Source organism: Tachypleus tridentatus, unplaced genomic scaffold, assembly GCF_004210375.1.
Source record: "Tachypleus tridentatus isolate NWPU-2018 unplaced genomic scaffold, ASM421037v1 Hic_cluster_1, whole genome shotgun sequence".
Taxonomy (NCBI): Eukaryota; Metazoa; Arthropoda; class Merostomata; order Xiphosura; family Limulidae; genus Tachypleus; species Tachypleus tridentatus.
The window spans coordinates 32,018,834-32,044,351 of NW_027467777.1; the positions used below are offsets into that span (position 1 = coordinate 32,018,834).

Genomic DNA, 25,518 nt, shown 5'->3' on the forward strand with positions numbered 1-25,518 from the left:
TTATGTTTATCTTGGACCATTTACAACAGGATGTATACAGATTTTTATCGTCCTGTTTACAATTAACGCGGAAAAGATTTATTGTGTTCTGTGTTTCTTTCCACCTAACAGCTTAGATAATCCATCACAGTGTTTATTTTTTTCTATCAAACTACCCAAAGTCTGTTCTGTTTCCTAACACGCAACGTGACCTAAAATTAGTGTGCTGTTTTTGTAAGTTAACAAAACTAACAATAGGTGGCAAACCTTGTGTATTTTAAATTATATATTTTACTTTGTTTTACTTCCCATAACACTTTTAATTCTTCTTTCCAAATTTCTGTTTTTAGTAAATCGGCGAAATTCCTATGAAATGACACTTGATGATTTTTAAATGTATTTATTGAATAACCCTTAGCATGAAAGATTTCGTGTTTGGTAACAACTAATACACTGTGGGCTATTTGTGTTATGCTCACTAAGGGTATCTAACTTTTTTTAGCGCGGTAAATCAACTGGAACGACATCTTATTTAACGTCAGAACAGAGATCCCAGATGGTCTCCAACAAAGGAACGTTCTTTCCTTTGAAAGTGCTCGGGTTATATGGTTTTTATTTTTGTAATTCATTGTTTTTTTGGTTTTTTTTAATCTACATCTTTACTCAAAGTCTTGAAAAGTTTGGCACACGTGTCTATTTTAGATTCCTGACAGCAGAGGGATTGCAACTAGTCAGTAATATCCACCACCAAGATGGCTGTTGTTAAATGAATCGTGGAAATGGCTCTCACATTATAACGCTTACACAGATAAAAATATCGGTGGTCGTGATCAGTGGTATTTTGTGATTAGGACCTCGGACCTTCCTATACACAGTTCAGCACACTGAACACTATACCTCGAGATTAAAACATTCATAACATTAAAACTTGAAAAGATGTGACTTCGACAATAATATTGTCATTGTTACTTTATGTTTTTAAACTAGATAGGTGATGAAGAACTTAAATCTCGTCTTCAGTTGTTTCTTTTTTTCAGACCTGTACTTTCTTCCCTGGACACAAAAATTAATATACCAGATATATCAATAAGAATCGTATAATCTTACAAAGACAATAGTAATTATGTTTATTGTTTTCAGATTTATCAAATTTTTCAAAACTCAAAATTATATCACTTGAAAATAATAACCTTTTGTTTAGATGGTCACAATAAAGAATATGCTTCTTTCGTCTTACTCGTAAGCTCTTAGAATAACCAGTTAACATAAATGATATCGTAGGTTTGTTTAAAGTGTTAGCAAACTGCTAGATGGCTTGTTTAGGCAAAGTATAAAACCTTAACCTACTGTGCAGAGTTCATAGAGTGGAATTTAAATCTTCATTAGATTTGTATAAATTCAAAAGAAGAATGAAAAGAAAAACACGTTAATTAATTTTGACAAATGTCATTAGCATTTCCTAGATGGCGCTACAATTAAGGCTATTATTATTATTTTATAATTTTCTGTATAAAGCTTCTTTAAAATTTAGGTTATTTACGATAATTCTTCAAAAGTTTGGTAATCATTGCTTTCTTAGTTCTCTAGCTTAGGGCTTTAACTTTTTTGTTTTTCATTTACGTATATTTAATGTTTTAAAATTATTTGAAAATCTCATAATGTGATAAATAATTTTTTAAGGCAACCAAATGTTTTTAAAAATAATCTTTTCTCTAATAAAGTAATTTAGTCTCGTAGTTATTGTATACTTTATGTTATAATTAAAATTGTATTAAATTTAATAATTTCCTATCGGTCTACGGTAATAAATGAAGAAAGACGAATTAGTGTAGTAATGGCGGGAAATATGAGGTAAGTTGTGTTCACAACTTTTTTTCTTCACCTTTTGTTATATTTACGCAATGTATAAACCTGTGCCTTTTAATATGTAATGAGAATTGCGATTTTTAAGAACAAACATTTGTACAACGTCCGTTGTGCACATGTTATCAAATCGATAAGTAAACACTTTTACCATACATCAAATAAATTAGGGTTACCAGTTGAGTACGAGTGTGAAGCTAATCTGTCTGTCACTATACCATTACAAGTGACGGGAGAACTAGGACTAATGGTTAGAAAGACGGTTCAACCTAATAGATATTTATAAGCTAATAACGTTAGCAATATAACTATGAAATTACGAGTATTCGTGTTATATAAGAAACATTTATGAAGTATGTTGCAAATCAAAATTCTAATTCTGACTAGGTTCAAGTTATTCTTTCAGGTTGTATAAATGTTTTTTTGGTTTTTTTTTAGATCTAAGTAAATAAAGATAAATTACCGAAGGGAATCCATAGCTTACATTTAGGACTATATAATACTTATGTGTGAAGACAACCATAAAATTAAAACTCCAAGTTAACCCTATTTAACCCCTAGGGTTATAAGGAGGGAGCAAAGAAAAAACTTTAAGAAAGAAGGTTAGGTAAGTGTAGTTCTGTAGTGTTCTTTAGAAAATTGTTTGGCAAGTGTTTGAAGAAATACATTTCCTGAAGGTTGTGTAACATTAAAAACAGTTTTACTTTTCTAGTAAACCAGTAAAACTATAAATGTAACATACAGAGAATATGTAGTTCACCCTTGCTTCATTTCATTCGGTAATGTTTATGATGATTACGGTCCTGTGACACTATTCAGACATATTCATGGAAGTTTTGTTTCCCTTTAAATGTAAAAATAGCTGAAAAAAATATTGTGTGATTCTCAGTACTGAAGTTGTTTTTCTTTTTCAGATATTTTGTATATCTTTGGTTAAACATGTCAATTGAATGATTGTGTTTACAATATACCAATAAGCTGATAAAACTGACACAATAAAAGTATTTCAATATATGTTATCATCAAGTTGGTAAGGTGGAAATTTACTCAAAGATATTTCATTTCTTTATAGATACCAAGAACATTCTTTATTTCATATGTTTTTTTTTTAAATATGCAGTTTTGGAATGAGGGTAGAGTGCAGTTGGTAAATGATGGATTAAAATATCAATATATCCTTTTGTTTTTTTAGCAGGACCAAAGAAGATGTCAGAAGTCTTCTTCAGCTTGCAAAGCTAGAGGAAGAAAAATTAAACCCACTTGTCCAGTCCTTTTACTTAGCTGAAGATTTCACAAGAGAAGATATTAAGTTAATGGAAGTAACTCCTGACATGTTGAATCAAATAGTAGAAGGTGAAAGGTAATGAACATTGTTATATTCCAATACAGTAACTAACCTCAACTCACACACAGTCTCTCTGTTTCAATGTTAGGAAGTAAACATGTTGTGACTTAATCTTGTGAGGCTAACCTTACAATAACAGAAACAGATAACTTTCTAATCTTACAATAACAGAAACAGATAACTTTCTAATCTTACAATAACAGAAACAGATAACTTTCTAATCTTACAATAACAGAAACAGATAACTTTCTAATCTTACAATAACAGAAACGGATAACTTTCTAATCTTACAATAACAGAAACGGATAACTTTCTAACCTTACAATAACAGAAACAGATAACTTTCTAACCTTACAATAACAGAAACAGATAACTTTCTAACCTTACAATAACAGAAACAGATAACTTTCTAACCTTACAATAACAGAAACAGATAACTTTCTAACCTTACAATAACAGAAACAGATAACTTTCTAACCTTACAATAACAGAAACAGATAACTTTCTAACCTTACAATAACAGAAACAGATAACTTTCTAATCTTACAATAACAGAAACGGATAACTTTCTAACCTTACAATAACAGAAACAGATAACTTTCTAACCTTACAATAACAGAAACGGATAACTTTCTAACCTTACAATAACAGAAACAGATAACTTTCTAATCTTACAATAACAGAAACGGATAACTTTCTAACCTTACAATAACAGAAACAGATAACTTTCTAACCTTACAATAACAGAAACGGATAACTTTCTAACCATACCATAACAGAAACGGATAACTTTCTAACCTTACAATAACAGAAACGGATAACTTTCTAACCTTACAATAACAGAAACGGATAACTTTCTAACCTTACGATAACAGAAACAGATAACTTTCTAACTTTACAATAACAGAAACGGATAACTTTCTAACCTTACGATAACAGAAACGGATAACTTTCTAACCTTACAATAACAGAAACGGATAACTTTCTAACCTTACCATAACAGAAACGGATAACTTTCTAACCTTACCATAACAGAAACGGATAACTTTCTAACCTTACCATAACAGAAACAGATAACTTTCTAACCTTACCATAACAGAAACGGATAACTTTCTAACCTTACCATAACAGAAACAGATAACTTTCTAACCTTACCATAACAGAAACAGATAACTTTCTAACCTTACAATAACAGAAACAGATAACTTTCTAACCTTACCATAACAGAAACAGATAACTTTCTAACCTTACAATAACAGAAACAGATAACTTTCTAACCTTACAATAACAGAAACAGATAACTTTCTAACCTTACCATAACAGAAACAGATAACTTTCTAACCTTACCATAACAGAAACAGATAACTTTCTAACCTTACGATAACAGAAACAGATAACTTTCTAACCTACGATAACAGAAACAGATAACTTTCTAACCTTACAATAACAGAAACAGATAACTTTCTAACCTTACAATAACAGAAACAGATAACTTTCTAACCTTACGATAACAGAAACAGATAACTTTCTAACCTTACAATAACAGAAACAGATAACTTTCTAACCTTACAATAACAGAAACAGATAACTTTCTAACCTTACAATAACAGAAACAGATAACTTTCTAACCTTACAATAACAGAAACAGATAACTTTCTAACCTTACAATAACAGAAACAGATAACTTTCTAACCTTACAATAACAGAAACAGATAACTTTCTAACCTTACAATAACAGAAACAGATAACTTTCTAACCTTACAATAACAGAAACAGATAACTTTCTAACCTTACGATAACAGAAACAGATAACTTTCTAACCTTACGATAACAGAAACAGATAACTTTCTAACCTTACGATAACAGAAACAGATAACTTTCTAACCTTACCATAACAGAAACAGATAACTTTCTAATAACCAGATAACTTTCTAACCATAAACAGAAACAGATAACTTTCTAACCTTACGATAACAGAAACAGATAACTTTCTAACCTTACCATAACAGAAACAGATAACTTTCTAACCTTACCATAACAGAAACAGATAACTTTCTAACCTTACGATAACAGAAACAGATAACTTTCTAACCTTACGATAACAGAAACAGATAACTTTCCAACCTTACGATAACAGAAACAGATAACTTTCCAACCTTACGATAACAGAAACAGATAACTTTCCAACCTTACGATAACAGAAACAGATAACTTTCTAACCTTACGATAACAGAAACAGATAACTTTCTAACCTTACGATAACAGAAACAGATAACTTTCTAACCTTACGATAACAGAAACAGATAACTTTCTAACCTTACGATAACAGAAACAGATAACTTTCTAACCTTACGATAACAGAAACAGATAACTTTCTAACCTTACGATAACAGAAACAGATAACTTTCTAACCTTACGATAACAGAAACAGATAACTTTCTAACCTTACGATAACAGAAACAGATAACTTTCTAACCTTACCATAACAGAAACAGATAACTTTCTAACCTTTTACCATAACAGAAACAGATAACTTTCTAACCTTACCATAACAGAAACAGATAACTTTCTAACCTTACCATAACAGAAACAGATAACTTTCTAACCTTACCATAACAGAAACAGATAACTTTCTAACCTTACCATAACAGAAACAGATAACTTTCTAACCTTACCATAACAGAAACAGATAACTTTCTAACCTTACCATAACAGAAACAGATAACTTTCTAACCTTACCATAACAGAAACAGATAACTTTCTAACCTTCCATAACCTAACTTTCTACCACCATAACAGAAACAGATAACTTTCTAACCTACCATAACAGAAACAGATAACTTTCTAACCTTACCATAACAGAAACAGATAACTTTCTAACCTTACCATAACAGAAACAGATAACTTTCTAACCTTACCATAACAGAAACAGATAACTTTCTAACCTTACCATAACAGAAACAGATAACTTTCTAACCTTACCATAACAGAAACAGATAACTTTCTAACCTTACCATAACAGAAACAGATAACTTTCTAACCTTACCATAACAGAAACAGATAACTTTCTAACCTTACCATAACAGAAACAGATAACTTTCTAACCTTACCATAACAGAAACAGATAACTTTCTAACCTTACCATAACAGAAACAGATAACTTTCTAACCTTACCATAACAGAAACAGATAACTTTCTAACCTTACGATAACAGAAACAGATAACTTTCTAACCTTACGATAACAGAAACAGATAACTTTCTAACCTTACGATAACAGAAACAGATAACTTTCTAACCTTACCATAACAGAAACAGATAACTTTCTAACCTTACCATAACAGAAACAGATAACTTTCTAACCTTACCATAACAGAAACAGATAACTTTCTAACCTTACCATAACAGAAACAGATAACTTTCTAACCTTACCATAACAGAAACAGATAACTTTCTAACCTTACCATAACAGAAACAGATAACTTTCTAACCTTACCATAACAGAAACAGATAACTTTCTAACCTTACCATAACAGAAACAGATAACTTTCTAACCTTACCATAACAGAAACAGATAACTTTCTAACCTTACCATAACAGAAACAGATAACTTTCTAACCTTACCATAACAGAAACAGATAACTTTCTAACCTTACCATAACAGAAACAGATAACTTTCTAACCTTACCATAACAGAAACAGATAACTTTCTAACCTTACCATAACAGAAACAGATAACTTTCTAACCTTACCATAACAGAAACAGATAACTTTCTAACCTTACGATAACAGAAACAGATAACTTTCTAACCTTACGATAACAGAAACAGATAACTTTCTAACCTTACGATAACAGAAACAGATAACTTTCTAACCTTACGATAACAGAAACAGATAACTTTCTAACCTTACGATAACAGAAACAGATAACTTTCTAACCTTACGATAACAGAAACAGATAACTTTCTAACCTTACGATAACAGAAACAGATAACTTTCTAACCTTACGATAACAGAAACAGATAACTATTTATCTCCTTCCAAACTGTATTAAGATGTTTTATAGATCCAATTTTTAATGAATTAGAATGTGCTTTTCATTTGTTTTGACTCTCATAACAATTCCAACTGATTTGTCCTGTGTCTTCACCCTTATTACATTTCTGGTGCAGTTTGTTTAGCAGCTTCCATTATCTTACATTTGGAGATAGTTTTCACTTTGTTTCTACTTCTGGCCATTTAGGAAAGTATTTGAAAAGACTTACTGTACATGAGCACTTATAGATATGATTTAGAATTGAATCGATGAATTCAAAAGGGACCCAAGTCCAAGAAATATCTTTTTCAAAGGAAATCAACTTAATTGCATATCTTAAAGGGAGGGTAAGCCAAATGATTCATACTTGACTCAGATATAGCACCAGTTCACAGCTTACAAATGCTATAATATGAAGCATTTCACTCTTAATATCAGAGGGTTGGCAAACTAAAGTCTCTGGACTTGGGCCCTTCTTGAATTAAACAATAGTAAAATCTGAAGATAAAGGACATACCCCATATTTCTCATCTGAGGATATCTTTATTTCTTATTCTGTCATATTTTTAACACTTCTTAAGATCAGTTTATATCCAAACTGTTGTTTTGATACATGATAACTGCAAGTAAAATGAATTTTTCATTCTCAAAGAGGACAGGTTATCAATAAGGTACATCATTCTAATGGTATCTAATCTTCAAAATCAGGCTCATCTTCATCCCAGGTACATCATTCTAATGGTATCTAATCTTCAAAGTCAGACTCATCTTCATCCCAGGTACATCATTCTAATGGTATCTAATCTTCAAAGTCAGACTCATCTTCATCCCAGGTACATCATTCTAATGGTATCTAATCTTCAAAATCAGACTCATCTTCACCCCAGGTACATCATTCTAATGGTATCTAATCTTCAAAGTCAGACTCATCTTCATCCCAGGTACATCATTCTAATGGTATCTAATCTTCAAAGTCAGACTCATCTTCATCCCAGGTACATCATTCTAATGGTATCTAATCTTCAAAATCAGACTCATCTTCACCCCAGGTACATCATTCTAATGGTATCTAATCTTCAAAGTCAGACTCATTTTCATCCCAGGTACATCATTCTAATGGTATCTAATCTTCAAAGTCAGGCTCATCTTCACCCCAGGTACATCATTCTAATGGTATCTAATCTTCAAAATCAGACTCATCTTCACCCCAGGTACATCATTCTAATGGTATCTAATCTTCAGTCAGACTCATCTTCACCCCAGGTACATCATTCTAATGGTATCTAATCTTCAAAATCAAGCTCATCTTCACCCCAGGTACATCATTCTAATGGTATCTAATCTTCAGTCAGACTCATCTTCATCCCAGGTACATCATTCTAATGGTATCTAATCTTCAAAGTCAGACTCATCTTCACCCCAGGTACATCATTCTAATGGTATCTAATCTTCAGTCAGACTCATCTTCACCCCAGGTACATCATTCTAATGGTATCTAATCTTCAAAATCAAGCTCATCTTCATCCCAGGTACATCATTCTAATGGTATCTAATCTTCAGTCAGACTCATCTTCACCCCAGGTACATCATTCTAATGGTATCTAATCTTCAAAATCAAGCTCATCTTCATCCCAGGTACATCATTCTAATGGTATCTAATCTTCAAAATCAAGCTCATCTTCATCCCAGGTACATCATTCTAATGGTATCTAATCTTCAGTCAGACTCATCTTCATCCCAGGTACATCATTCTAATGGTATCTAATCTTCAAAATCAAGCTCATCTTCATCCCAGGTACATCATTCTAATGGTATCTAATCTTCAGTCAGACTCATCTTCATCCCAGGTACATCATTCTAATGGTATCTAATCTTCAAAATCAAGCTCATCTTCATCCCAGGTACATCATTCTAATGGTATCTAATCTTCAGTCAGACTCATCTTCATCCCAGGTACATCATTCTAATGGTATCTAATCTTCAAAATCAGGCTCATCTTCATCCCAGGTACATCATTCTAATGGTATCTAATCTTCAAAATCAAGCTCATCTTCATCCCAGGTACATCATTCTAATGGTATCTAATCTTCAGTCAGACTCATCTTCACCCCAGGTACATCATTCTAATGGTATCTAATCTTCAAAATCAAGCTCATCTTCATCCCAGGTACATCATTCTAATGGTATCTAATCTTCAAAATCAAGCTCATCTTCACCCCAGGTACATCATTCTAATGGTATCTAATCTTCAAAATCAAGCTCATCTTCATCCCAGGTACATCATTCTAATGGTATCTAATCTTCAGTCAGACTCATCTTCACCCCAGGTACATCATTCTAATGGTATCTAATCTTCAAAATCAAGCTCATCTTCACCCCAGGTACATCATTCTAATGGTATCTAATCTTCAGTCAGACTCATCTTCACCCCAGGTACATCATTCTAATGGTATCTAATCTTCAAAATCAAGCTCATCTTCATCCCAGGTACATCATTCTAATGGTATCTAATCTTCAAAGTCAGACTCATCTTCATCCCAGGTACATCATTCTAATGGTATCTAATCTTCAAAATCAGGCTCATCTTCATCCCAGGTACATCATTTTAATGGTATCTAATCTTCAGTCAGACTCATCTTCACCCCAGGTACATCATTCTAATGGTATCTAATCTTCAAAATCAGGCTCATCTTCATCCCAGGTACATCATTCTAATGGTATCTAATCTTCAAAATCAGGCTCATCTTCACCCCAGGTACATCATTCTAATGGTATCTAATCTTCAAAATCAGACTCATCTTCATCCCAGGTACATCATTCTAATGGTATCTAATCTTCAAAATCAGGCTCATCTTCATCCCAGGTACATCATTCTAATGGTATCTAATCTTCAAAATCAGGCTCATCTTCACCCCAGGTACATCATTCTAATGGTATCTAATCTTCAAAATCAGACTCATCTTCATCCCAGGTACATCATTCTAATGGTATCTAATCTTCAAAATCAGACTCATCTTCATCCCAGGTACATCATTCTAATGGTATCTAATCTTCAGTCAGACTCATCTTCACCCCAGGTACATCATTCTAATGGTATCTAATCTTCAGTCAGACTCATCTTCACCCCAGGTACATCATTCTAATGGTATCTAATCTTCAAAATCAGACTCATCTTCACCCCAGGTACATCATTCTAATGGTATCTAATCTTCAAAGTCAGGCTCAACTTCACCCCAGGTACATCATTCTAATGGTATCTAATCTTCAAAGTCAGGCTCATCTTCACCCCAGGTACATCATTCTAATGGTATCTAATCTTCAAAATCAGGCTCATCTTCATCCCAGGTACATCATTTTAATGGTATCTAATCTTCAGTCAGACTCATCTTCATCCCAGGTACATCATTCTAATGGTATCTAATCTTCAGTCAGACTCATCTTCACCCCAGGTACATCATTCTAATGGTATCTAATCTTCAGTCAGACTCATCTTCACCCCAGGTACATCATTCTAATGGTATCTAATCTTCAAAATCAGACTCATCTTCACCCCAGGTACATCATTCTAATGGTATCTAATCTTCAAAGTCAGGCTCAACTTCACCCCAGGTACATCATTCTAATGGTATCTAATCTTCAAAGTCAGGCTCATCTTCACCCCAGGTACATCATTCTAATGGTATCTAATCTTCAAAATCAGACTCATCTTCATCCCAGGTACATCATTCTAATGGTATCTAATCTTCAAAATCAGACTCATCTTCATCCCAGGTACATCATTCTAATGGTATCTAATCTTCAGTCAGACTCATCTTCACCCCAGGTACATCATTCTAATGGTATCTAATCTTCAGTCAGACTCATCTTCACCCCAGGTACATCATTCTAATGGTATCTAATCTTCAAAATCAGACTCATCTTCACCCCAGGTACATCATTCTAATGGTATCTAATCTTCAAAGTCAGGCTCAACTTCACCCCAGGTACATCATTCTAATGGTATCTAATCTTCAAAGTCAGGCTCATCTTCACCCCAGGTACATCATTCTAATGGTATCTAATCTTCAAAATCAGGCTCATCTTCACCCCAGGTACATCATTCTAATGGTATCTAATCTTCAGTCAGACTCATCTTCACCCCAGGTACATCATTCTAATGGTATCTAATCTTCAAAATCAGACTCATCTTCACCCCAGGTACATCATTCTAATGGTATCTAATCTTCAAAGTCAGGCTCAACTTCACCCCAGGTACATCATTCTAATGGTATCTAATCTTCAAAGTCAGGCTCATCTTCACCCCAGGTACATCATTCTAATGGTATCTAATCTTCAAAATCAGGCTCATCTTCATCCCAGGTACATCATTTTAATGGTATCTAATCTTCAAAGTCAGGCTCATCTTCACCCCAGGTACATCATTCTAATGGTATCTAATCTTCAAAATCAGGCTCATCTTCATCCCAGGTACATCATTCTAATGGTATCTAATCTTCAGTCAGACTCATCTTCACCCCAGGTACATCATTCTAATGGTATCTAATCTTCAAAGTCAGACTCATCTTCACCCCAGGTACATCATTCTAATGGTATCTAATCTTCAAAATCAGACTCATCTTCACCCCAGGTACATCATTCTAATGGTATCTAATCTTCAAAGTCAGGCTCAACTTCACCCCAGGTACATCATTCTAATGGTATCTAATCTTCAAAGTCAGGCTCATCTTCACCCCAGGTACATCATTCTAATGGTATCTAATCTTCAAAATCAGGCTCATCTTCATCCCAGGTACATCATTTTAATGGTATCTAATCTTCAGTCAGACTCATCTTCACCCCAGGTACATCATTCTAATGGTATCTAATCTTCAAAGTCAGGCTCATCTTCATCCCAGGTACATCATTCTAATGGTATCTAATCTTCAAAATCAGACTCATCTTCATCCCAGGTACATCATTCTAATGGTATCTAATCTTCAAAGTCAGGCTCATCTTCATCCCAGGTACATCATTCTAATGGTATCTAATCTTCAAAGTCAGGCTCATCTTCACCCCAGGTACATCATTCTAATGGTATCTAATCTTCAAAGTCAGACTCATCTTCATCCCAGGTACATCATTCTAATGGTATCTAATCTTCAAAGTCAGGCTCATCTTCACCCCAGGTACATCATTCTAATGGTATCTAATCTTCAAAGTCAGGCTCATCTTCATCCCAGGTACATCATTCTAATGGTATCTAATCTTCAAAGTCAGGCTCATTTTCATCCCAGGTACATCATTCTAATGGTATCTAATCTTCAAAGTCAGACTCATCTTCATCCCAGGTACATCATTCTAATGGTATCTAATCTTCAAAGTCAGGCTCATCTTCACCCCAGGTACATCATTCTAATGGTATCTAATCTTCAAAGTCAGGCTCATCTTCACCCCAGGTACATCATTCTAATGGTATCTAATCTTCAAAGTCAGGCTCATCTTCATCCCAGGTACATCATTCTAATGGTATCTAATCTTCAGTCAGGCTCATCTTCATCCCAGGTACATCATTCTAATGGTATCTAATCTTCAAAGTCAGACTCATCTTCACCCCAGGTACATCATTCTAATGGTATCTAATCTTCAGTCAGGCTCATCTTCATCCCAGGTACATCATTCTAATGGTATCTAATCTTCAAAGTCAGACTCATCTTCACCCCAGGTACATCATTCTAATGGTATCTAATCTTCAAAATCAAGCTCATCTTCATCCCAGGTACATCATTCTAATGGTATCTAATCTTCAAAGTCAGGCTCATCTTCATCCCAGGTACATCATTCTAATGGTATCTAATCTTCAAAGTCAGACTCATCTTCACCCCAGGTACATCATTCTAATGGTATCTAATCTTCAAAGTCAGACTCATCTTCACCCCAGGTACATCATTCTAATGGTATCTAATCTTCAAAATCAAGCTCATCTTCATCCCAGGTACATCATTCTAATGGTATCTAATCTTCAAAGTCAGACTCATCTTCACCCCAGGTACATCATTCTAATGGTATCTAATCTTCAAAGTCAGACTCATCTTCACCCCAGGTACATCATTCTAATGGTATCTAATCTTCAAAATCAGGCTCATCTTCATCCCAGGTACATCATTCTAATGGTATCTAATCTTCAGTCAGACTCATCTTCACCCCAGGTACATCATTCTAATGGTATCTAATCTTCAAAGTCAGGCTCATCTTCATCCCAGGTACATCATTCTAATGGTATCTAATCTTCAAAATCAGACTCATCTTCACCCCAGGTACATCATTTTAATGGTATCTAATCTTCAAAGTCAGGCTCATCTTCACCCCAGGTACATCATTCTAATGGTATCTAATCTTCAAAGTCAGGCTCAACTTCACCCCAGGTACATCATTCTAATGGTATCTAATCTTCAAAGTCAGGCTCATCTTCATCCCAGGTACATCATTCTAATGGTATCTAATCTTCAGTCAGGCTCATCTTCATCCCAGGTACATCATTCTAATGGTATCTAATCTTCAAAGTCAGGCTCATCTTCACCCCAGGTACATCATTCTAATGGTATCTAATCTTCAAAGTCAGGCTCATCTTCACCCCAGGTACATCATTCTAATGGTATCTAATCTTCAAAGTCAGGCTCATCTTCACCCCAGGTACATCATTCTAATGGTATCTAATCTTCAAAGTCAGACTCAACTTCACCCCAGGTACATCATTCTAATGGTATCTAATCTTCAAAGTCAGGCTCATCTTCATCCCAGGTACATCATTCTAATGGTATCTAATCTTCAGTCAGGCTCATCTTCATCCCAGGTACATCATTCTAATGGTATCTAATCTTCAAAGTCAGACTCATCTTCACCCCAGGTACATCATTCTAATGGTATCTAATCTTCAAAATCAGGCTCATCTTCATCCCAGGTACATCATTCTAATGGTATCTAATCTTCAAAGTCAGGCTCATCTTCATCCCAGGTACATCATTCTAATGGTATCTAATCTTCAAAGTCAGACTCAACTTCACCCCAGGTACATCATTCTAATGGTATATAATCTTCAAAATCAGGCTCATCTTCATCCCAGGTACATCATTCTAATGGTATCTAATCTTCAAAGTCAGGCTCATCTTCATCCCAGGTACATCATTCTAATGGTATCTAATCTTCAAAGTCAGACTCATCTTCACCCCAGGTACATCATTTTAATGGTATCTAATATTCAAAGTCAGACTCATCTTCACCCCAGGTACATCATTCTAATGGTATCTAATCTTCAAAGTCAGACTCATTTTCATCCCAGGTACATCATTCTAATGGTATCTAATCTTCAAAATGAGGCTCATCTTCACCCCAGGTACATCATTCTAATGGTGTCTAATCTTCAAAGTCAGGCTCATCTTCATCCCAGGTACATCATTCTAATGGTATCTAATCTTCAAAGTCAGACTCAACTTCACCCCAGGTACATCATTCTAATGGTATATAATCTTCAAAATCAGACTCATCTTCATCCCAGGTACATCATTCTAATGGTATCTAATCTTCAAAGTCAGGCTCATCTTCATCCCAGGTACATCATTCTAATGGTATCTAATCTTCAAAGTCAGACTCATCTTCACCCCAGGTACATCATTTTAATGGTATCTAATCTTCAAAGTCAGACTCATCTTCACCCCAGGTACATCATTCTAATGGTATCTAATCTTCAAAGTCAGACTCATTTTCATCCCAGGTACATCATTCTAATGGTATCTAATCTTCAAAATGAGGCTCATCTTCACCCCAGGTACATCATTCTAATGGTGTCTAATCTTCAAAGTCAGGCTCATTTTCATCCCAGGTACATCATTCTAATGGTATCTAATCTTCAAAGTCAGGCTCAACTTCACCCCAGGTACATCATTCTAATGGTATCTAATCTTCAAAGTCAGGCTCATCTTCATCCCAGGTACATCATTCTAATGGTATCTAATCTTCAGTCAGGCTCATCTTCATCCCAGGTACATCATTCTAATGGTATCTAATCTTCAAAGTCAGGCTCATCTTCACCCCAGGTACATCATTCTAATGGTATCTAATCTTCAAAGTCAGGCTCATCTTCACCCCAGGTACATCATTCTAATGGTATCTAATCTTCAAAGTCAGGCTCATCTTCACCCCAGGTACATCATTCTAATGGTATCTAATCTTCAAAGTCAGACTCAACTTCACCCCAGGTACATCATTCTAATGGTATCTAATCTTCAAAGTCAGGCTCATCTTCATCCCAGGTACATCATTCTAATGGTATCTAATCTTCAGTCAGGCTCATCTTCATCCCAGGTACATCATTCTAATGGTATCTAATCTTCAAAGTCAGACTCATCTTCACCCCAGGTACATCATTCTAATGGTATCTAATCTTCAAAATCAGGCTCATCTTCATCCCAGGTACATCATTCTAATGGTATCTAATCTTCAAAGTCAGGCTCATCTTCATCCCAGGTACATCATTCTAATGGTATCTAATCTTCAAAGTCAGACTCAACTTCACCCCAGGTACATCATTCTAATGGTATATAATCTTCAAAATCAGGCTCATCTTCATCCCAGGTACATCATTCTAATGGTATCTAATCTTCAAAGTCAGGCTCATCTTCATCCCAGGTACATCATTCTAATGGTATCTAATCTTCAAAGTCAGACTCATCTTCACCCCAGGTACATCATTTTAATGGTATCTAATATTCAAAGTCAGACTCATCTTCACCCCAGGTACATCATTCTAATGGTATCTAATCTTCAAAGTCAGACTCATTTTCATCCCAGGTACATCATTCTAATGGTATCTAATCTTCAAAATGAGGCTCATCTTCACCCCAGGTACATCATTCTAATGGTGTCTAATCTTCAAAGTCAGGCTCATCTTCATCCCAGGTACATCATTCTAATGGTATCTAATCTTCAAAGTCAGACTCATCTTCACCCCAGGTACATCATTTTAATGGTATCTAATCTTCAAAGTCAGACTCATCTTCACCCCAGGTACATCATTCTAATGGTATCTAATCTTCAAAGTCAGACTCATTTTCATCCCAGGTACATCATTCTAATGGTATCTAATCTTCAAAATGAGGCTCATCTTCACCCCAGGTACATCATTCTAATGGTGTCTAATCTTCAAAGTCAGGCTCATTTTCATCCCAGGTACATCATTCTAATGGTATCTAATCTTCAAAGTCAGGCTCATCTTCATCCCTAGTATCACAAACTGTTAACTTATTGAGGAACTGATGAGCCTCTGGTGAAAGATATTTTGCCAATTTTTGAACATCCTTTACTTTTGCTGCCTGTACACCAAGTTACCCACTGTAGAGTGGTTCCTCTGGGTATGTAACAACCCTGACTGAGGGCTTTAGAAGGCAGAATATTGTTGTGACCTGAGCAGACATATTTTTGGAAACCTTTATGTCATTTCTGAAATCTGCACTGAATCTGAACACCTTGTATTTGCTGACTGTGAACTTCTCTCCATCCTTCTGACTGACTTTTTATAAAACTGACCAACGTGGGATTTGAAATCAAGCATATCATTCTTTGCCTTCAGCACGTAATCCTTCTTGCTTGTTTCTGGCCCATTCTTGTTCATTACGCTTTCTTTTTGGCCTAGTCTCTTCATAACCTGAATCAAACTCATGCTGCATGGGCGCTGCCATCCTGGATGATTAGTGCTGCCACCTATGGACTTGGGCCTCTCTTGCACTCAATGCATTTTAAATGCTGTGAATAGTCAGTACATTATTGTGAACTTGGGACCTTTATGTACACAATCAGATAGCTTGTCTCTTAAAGATCATTAAACATATAATATCTCAATTTTGAAAAATTGTGGACTTTTGAATTCACTGATTCAGTTAGCTGAAATGGTTTTAAAAACCTCTAGCATATGCAGAACGTGGAGTCAACATGAAAACGTAATTATTTCACCTCTCTATTTGAAATCATAAGTACACTCAGTATTAATGGTCCATATTATCATATTTATTGTTATTCAAAAGTTAGGGTAATTTTTTATTTAATATTTATTTTTGATTTCTTTTTCAAATTTTGTCTTACCATTTCCAGTTAGTTTATTGAATAATTGTCACATATTTGTGATATTTAAATATTTGATTAAGAAACTTTATATGTATCTTAAACATGCATAAAAACTTCTATTTCTTGGGTATTTATACTTCTAAAAACAAGCCAGTAAAGCAAATGTGGGTGTTGTGTCCACCTGTTTATTACTTGATGTACTCGAAAGTAGTTTTAAGTTAAACATATAAGGTGACATTTATTCCAGAGTTATAATCAGAGGAGACAAATCAGATCCTGCTGTTTTATGTACAGACACTCAGACTTATGAAATTAAAGAAGCAGGCACATCAGATTCTCTCCTGCTGTTTCCATCCCTTGTGTGGCCCAACAAAGCAGAGGCTAGCGACACTGGTGACAGAATAACAGTTGCTTCACAAGAGGTGAGAGCAGTAGTCATTGTATGTGATTTGCTGGAATTATGTTTCAGTCTTTCAGTTTTAAAGTGACTGTTTACATTCCAAGAAGTGAATTAATACTAATATATCTAATACCAGTTACATAACATTATAAAAATTGATTAGAGAAACCCATAGTCAAAATGTGATTTAAAAGCTGGTGTGTCAAATTTTAAAGTAATTAATTTAAATGTTTCTCATGCATTAATGTTTTTTCTATATGAATGGCATAAATAATTAAAGATGTTAACGTTGCAGTGTTATTTTAAAACTTTAAACTCAGTATTATAATATTGTTATTTAAATTTATTTGGAATCTCAGTGTTCATTAGATACTGATTTTGGTAATAATTAACAGCTCACTTAACTCTAACCATTACTGTTTTTTACCTTGGTATTAATTAACAGCTACTCAACTCTAACCATTACTGTTTTGTACCTTGGTATTAATTAACAGCTCACTCAACTATTACCATTACTGTTTTTTACCTTAGTATTAATTAACAGCTCACTCAACTCTTACCATTACTGTTTTTTACCTTGGTATTAATTAACAGCTCACTCAACTCTCACCATTACTGTTTTTTACCTTGGTATTAATTAACAGCTCACTCAACTCTTACCATTACTGTTACAATGATTATATCAAAGTATATGGCATGTTTTTGCAGCAACTTCTCATTGCATTTTATTTTTATGGTTTTTGTTATTTTGTTTTTATCACATATCTTGAGATAATTTTTACTTTCATAGCTATATCAAACATCTTAGAAAGTTTTGTAAGTTTAAATGTTTAGTAAGATATTAATATCATGAAGGTAGCAGGAATCTTCCACAACTATTTTGAGCTTCGTCTGTGTAAACCTAGACTCCAGAAACTGAGGTATCTACTGGAAGAAAATCTGTACACTGGGAAAGAATATGAAGCAGACAATGTTGGTGTAAAGGTAATAATTAACAATGTCTTACAAACAAGAAGTAGACGATGTTGGTGTAAAGGTAATAATTAACAATGTCTTACAAACAAGAAGTAGACAATGTTGGTGTAAAGGTAATAATTAAAATGTCTTACAAACAAGAAGTAGACAATGTTGGTGTATAGGTAATAATTAACAATGTCTTACCAACAAGAAGTAGACAATGTTGGTGTAAAGGTAATAATTAACAATGTCTTACAAACAAGAAGTAGACAATGTTGGTGTATAGGTAATAATTAACAATGTCTTACAAACAAGAAGCAGACAATGTTGGTGTAAAGGTAATAATTAACAATGTCTAATAAACAAGAAGCAGACAATGTTGGTGTAAAGGTAATAATTAACAATGTCTAATAAACAAGAAGCAGACAATGTTGGTGTATAGGTAATAATTAACAATGTCTAACAAACAAGAAGCAGACAATGTTGGTGTATAGGTAATAATTAACAATATCTAATAAACAAGAAGTAGACAATGTTGGTGTAAAGGTAATAATTAACAATGTCTAATAAACAAGAAGCAGACAATGTTGGTGTAAAGGTAATAAGTAACAATGTCTAATAAACAAGAAGTAGACGGTGTTGGTGTAAAGGTAATAATTAACAATGTCTAATAAACAAGAAGCAGACAATGTTGTTGTAAAGGTAATAAGTAACAATGTCTAATAAACAAGAAGCAGACAATGTTGGTGTAAAGGTAATAATTAACAATGTCTTACAAACAAGAAGTAGACAATGTTGGTGTATAGGTAATAATTAACAATGTCTTACAAACAAGAAGCAGACAATGTTGGTGTATAGGTAATAATTAGCAATGTCTTACAAACAAGAAGTAGACAATGTTGGTGTATAGGTAATAATTAACAATGTCTTACAAACAAGAAGTAGACGATGTTGGTGTAAAGGTAATAATTAACAATGTCTTACAAACAAGAAGTAGACGATGTTGGTGTAAAGGTAATAAGTAACAATGTCTTACAAACAAGAAGTAGACAATGTTGGTGTATAGGTAATAATTAACAATGTCTTACAAACAAGAAGTAGACGATGTTGGTGTAAAGGTAATAATTAACAATGTCTTACAAACAAGAAGTAGACGATGTTGGTGTAAAGGTAATAAGTAACAATGTCTTACAAACAAGAAGTAGACAATGTTGGTGTATAGGTAATAAGTAACAATGTCTTACAAACAAGAAGTAGACAATGTTGGTGTATAGGTAATAATTCACAATGTCTTACAAACAAGAAGTAGACAATGTTGGTGTATAGGTAATAATTAACAATGTCTTACAAACAAGAAGCAGATCCATGTTGGTGTAAAGGTAATAAGTAACAATGTCTTACAAACAAGAAGTAGACGATGTTGGTGTATAGGTAATAATTAACAATGTCTTACAAACAAGAAGTAGACAATGTTGGTGTATAGGTAATAATTAACAATGTCTAAAAACAAGAAGCAGACAATGTTGGTGTATAGATAATAATTAACAATGTCTAATAAACAAGAAGCAGACAATGTTGGTGTAAAGGTAATAATTAACAATGTCTAATAAACAAGAAGCAGACAATGTTGGTGTATAGGTAATAATTAACAATGTCTAATAAACAAGAAGCAGACAATGTTGGTGTAAAGGTAATAATTAACAATGTCTAATAAACAAGAAGTAGACAATGTTGGTGTAAAGGTAATAATTAACAATGTCTAATAAACAAGAAGTAGACGGTGTTGGTGTAAAGGTAATAATTAACAATGTCTAATAAACAAGAAGCAGACAATGTTGGTGTAAAGGTAATAAGTAACAATGTCTAATAAACAAGAAGTAGATCTGCAAGTTGGTGTAAAGGTAATAATTAACAATGTCTAATAAACAAGAAGCAGACAATGTTGGTGTAAAGGTAATAATTAACAATGTCTTACAAACAAGAAGTAGACAATGTTGGTGTATAGGTAATAATTAACAATGTCTTACAAACAAGAAGCAGACAATGTTGGTGTAAAGGTAATAATTAACAATGTCTGATAAACAAGAAGCAGACAATGTTGGTGTAAAGGTAATAATTAACAATGTCTAATAAACAAGAAGCAGACAATGTTGGTGTAAAGGTAATAATTAACAATGTCTAATAAACAAGAAGCAGACAATGTTGGTGTATAGGTAATAATTAACAATGTCTAATAAACAAGAAGTAGACAATGTTGGTGTAAAGGTAATAATTAACAATGTCTAATAAACAGGAAGTAGACGTTGTTGGTGTAAAGGTAATAATTAACAATGTCTAATAAACAAGAAGCAGACAATGTTGGTGTAAAGGTAATAAGCAACAATGTCTAATAAAACAAGAAGCAGATCTGCAAGGTGTAAAGGTAATAATTAACAATGTCTAATAGACAAGAAGCCAGACAATGTTGGTGTAAAGGTAATAAGTAACAATGTCTAATAAACAAGAAGCAGACAATGTTGGTGTAAAGGTAATAATTAACAATGTCCACAAACAAGAAGCAGACAATGTTGGTGTATAGGTAATAATTAACAATGTCTCACAAACAAGAAGCTAAGACAATGTTGGTGTAAAGGTAATAATTAACAATGTCTGATAAACAAGAAGTAGACAATGTTGGTGTAAAGGTAATAATTAACAATGTCTTACAAACAAGAAGTAGACAATGTTGGTGTAAAGGTAATAATTAACGATGTCTAATAAACAAGAAGCAGACAATGTTGGTGTATAGGTAATAATTAACAATGTCTTACAAACAAGAAGCAGACAATGTTGGTGTAAAGGTAATAATTAACAATGTCTTACAAACAAGAAGTAGACGATGTTGGTGTATAGGTAATAATTAACAATGTCTTACAAACAAGAAGTAGACAATGTTGGTGTAAAGGTAATAATTAACAATGTCTAATAAACAAGAAGCAGACAATGTTGGTGTATAGGTAATAATTAACAATGTCTAATAAACAAGAAGCAGACAATTGGGTGTAAAGGTAATAAGTAAAAATGCCCTACAAACAAGAAGCAGACGGTGTTGGTGTAAAGGTAATAATTAACAATGTCTTACAAACAAGAAGCAGACGGTGTTGGTGTATAGGTAATAATTAACAATGTCTTACAAACAAGAAGTAGACAATGTTGGTATAAAGGTAATAATTAACAATGTCCAATAAACAAGAAGTAGACAATGTTGGTGTATAGGTAATAATTAACAATGTCTTAAAAACAAGAAGTAGACAATGTTGGTATAAAGGTAATAATTAACAATGTCCAATAAACAAGAAGCAGACGGTGTTGGTGTAAAGGTAATAAGTAACAATGTCTTACAAACAAGAAGTGGACAATGTTGGTGTATAGGTAATAATTAACAATGTCTTACAAACAAGAAGTAGACAATGTTGGTGTATAGGTAATAAGTAACAATGTCTTACAAACAAGAAGTAGACAATGTTGGTGTAAAGGTAATAATTAACAATGTCTTACAAACAAGAAGTAGACAATGTTGGTGTAAAGGTAATAATTAACAATGTCTAATAAACAAGAAGCAGACAATGTTGGTGTAAAGGTAATAATTAACAATGTCTTACAAACAAGAAGTAGACAATGTTGGTGTATAGGTAATAATTAACAATGTCTTACAAACAAGAAGTAGACAATGTTGGTGTAAAGGTAATAATTAACAATGTCTTACAAACAAGAAGTAGACAATGTTGGTGTAAAGGTAATAATTAACAATGTCTAATAAACAAGAAGGAGACAATGTTGGTGTAAAGGTAATAATTAACAATGTCTAATAAACAAGAAGCAGACAATGTAGGTGTAAAGGTAATAATTAACAATGTCTTACAAACAAGAAGTAGACAATGTTGGTGTATAGGTAATAATTAACAATGTCTTACAAACAAGAAGCAGACAATGTTGGTGTAAAGGTAATAATTAACAATGTCTGATAAACAAGAAGTAGACAATGTTGGTGTAAAGGTAATAATTAACAATGTCTTACAAACAAGAAGTAGACAATGTTGGTGTAAAGGTAATAATTAACGATGTCTAATAAACAAGAAGCAGACAATGTTGGTGTATAGGTAATAATTAACAATGTCTTACAAACAAGAAGCAGACAATGTTGGTGTAAAGGTAATAATTAACAATGTCTTACAAACAAGAAGTAGACGATGTTGGTGTATAGGTAATAATTAACAATGTCTTACAAACAAGAAGTAGACAATGTTGGTGTAAAGGTAATAATTAACAATGTCTAATAAACAAGAAGCAGACAATGTTGGTGTATAGGTAATAATTAACAATGTCTAATAAACAAGAAGCAGACAATTGGGTGTAAAGGTAATAAGTAAAAATGCCTTACAAACAAGAAGCAGACAGTGTTGGTGTAAAGGTAATAATTAACAATGTCTTACAAACAAGAAGCAGACAATGTTGGTGTATAGGTAATAATTAACAATGTCTTACAAACAAGAAGCAGACAATGTTGGTATAAAGGTAATAATTAACAATGTCCAATAAACAAGAAGCAGACAATGTTGGTGTATAGGTAATAATTAACAATGTCTTAAAAAACAAGAAGCAGACAATGTTGGTGTAAAGGTAATAATTAACAATGTCCAATAAACAAGAAGCAGATCTGTGTTGGTGTAAAGGTAATAATTAACAATGTCTTACAAACAAGAAGCGGACAATGTTGGTGTATAGGTAATAATTAACAATGTCTTACAAACAAGAAGCAGACAATGTTGGTGTATAGGTAATAAGCAACAATGTCTTACAAACAAGAAGTAGACAATGTTGGTGTAAAGGTAATAATTAACAATGTCCACAAACAAGAAGCAGACAATGTTGGTGTAAAGGTAATAATTAACAATGTCTAAAAAACAAGAAGTAGACAATGTTGGTGTAAAGGTAATAATTAACAATGTCTAACAAACAAGAAGTAGACAATGTTGGTGTAAAGGTAATAATTAACAATGTCTTACAAACAAGAAGTAGACAATGTTGGTGTAAAGGTAATAATTAACAATGTCTTACAAACAAGAAGTAGACAATGTTGGTGTAAAGGTAATAATTAACAATGTCTAATAAACAAGAAGGAGACAATGTTGGTGTAAAGGTAATAATTAACAATGTCTAATAAACAAGAAGCAGACAATGTAGGTGTAAAGGTAATAATTAACAATGTCTTACAAACAAGAAGTAGACAATGTTGGTGTAAAGGTAATAATTAACAATGTCTAATAAACAAGAAGTGGACAATGTTGGTGTATAGGTAATAATTAACAATGTCTAATAAACAAGAAGTAGACAATGTTGGTGTAAAGGTAATAATTAACAATGTCTAATAAACAAGAAGTAGACAATGTTGGTGTAAAGGTAATAATTAACAATGTCTAATAAACAAGAAGTAGACAATGTTAGTGTAAAGGTAATAATTAACAATGTCTAATGAACAAGAAGTAGACAATGTTGGTGTAAAGGTAATAATTAACAATGTCTTACAAACAAGAAGTAGGCAATGTTGGTGTATAGGTAATAATTAACAATGTCTAATAAACAAGAAGTGGACAATGTTGGTGTAAAGGTAATAATTAACAATGTCTTACAAACAAGAAGTAGACAATGTTGGTGTATAGGTAATAATTAACAATGTCTTACAAACAAGAAGTAGACAATGTTGGTGTATAGGTAATAATTAACAATGTCTAATAAACAAGAAGTGGACAATGTTGGTGTATAGGTAATAATTAACAATGTCTAATAAACAAGAAGTAGACAATGTTGGTGTAAAGGTAATAATTAACAATGTCTAACAAACAAGAAGCAGACAATGTTGGTGTAAAGGTAATAATTAACAATGTCTACACAAACAAGAAGTAGACAATGTTAGTGTAAAGGTAATAATTAACAATGTCTTACAAACAAGAAGTAGACAATGTTGGTGTAAAGGTAATAATTAACAATGTCTTACGAACAAGAAGTAGACAATGTTGGTGTAAAGGTAATAATTAACAATGTCTAATAAACAAGAAGTAGACAATGTTGGTGTAAAGGTAATAATTAACAATGTCTAATAAACAAGAAGTAGACAATGTTGGTGTAAAGGTAATAATTAACAATGTCTTACAAACAAGAAGTAGGCAATGTTGGTGTATAGGTAATAATTAACAATGTCTTACAAACAAGAAGTAGACAATGTTGGTGTATAGGTAATAATTAACAATGTCTTACAAACAAGAAGTAGACAATGTTGGTGTATAGGTAATAATTAACAATGTCTAATAAACAAGAAGTGGACAATGTTGGTGTATAGGTAATAATTAACAATGTCTTACAAACAAGAAGTAGACAATGTTGGTGTAAAGGTAATAATTAACAATGTCTTACAAACAAGAAGCTGACAATGTTGGTGTATAGGTAATAATTAACAATGTCTTACAAACAAGAAGTAGACAATGTTGGTGTAAAGGTAATAATTAACAATGTCTAATAAACAAGAAGTAGACAATGTTGGTGTATAGGTAATAATTAACAATGTCTTACAAACAAGGAGTAGACAATGTTGGTGTAAAGGTAATAATTAACAATGTCTTACAAACAAGAAGCTGACAATGTTGGTGTATAGGTAATAATTAACAATGTCTTACAAACAAGAAGTAGACAATGTTGGTATAAAGGTAATAATTAATAATATGTGATATCAAAACATGATATTTTAAATGTAATTATTATACACTGCCCTCTAGTGACTTAGCAGGAATTTTGAATGTTTATGACAGTGAAAT

The 25,518-nt window shown here is 33.1% G+C and overlaps 1 protein-coding gene across 2 annotated transcripts in view; it reads left to right on the forward strand.

Moving 5' to 3' along the window:
- The first annotated feature begins 1,675 nt into the window (after positions 1 to 1,675).
- The window catches only part of LOC143241928 (sister chromatid cohesion protein DCC1-like), a 35,307-nt gene continuing 11,464 nt past the window's right edge, over positions 1,676 to 25,518 (forward strand). Inside the window, exons 1-4 of one of the 2 annotated variants that reach the window (XM_076485236.1) lie at positions 1,676 to 1,830; positions 3,035 to 3,202; positions 17,561 to 17,735; positions 18,569 to 18,697. In XM_076485236.1, the coding sequence (XP_076341351.1) occupies positions 1,814 to 1,830; positions 3,035 to 3,202; positions 17,561 to 17,735; positions 18,569 to 18,697 (489 nt within the window). In that variant the 5' untranslated portion in view covers positions 1,676 to 1,813. Of the gene's footprint in view, positions 1,831 to 2,320; positions 2,450 to 3,034; positions 3,203 to 17,560; positions 17,736 to 18,568; positions 18,698 to 25,518 lie in introns of those variants that run through there. The other variant, XM_076485238.1, reaches the window with a different exon arrangement.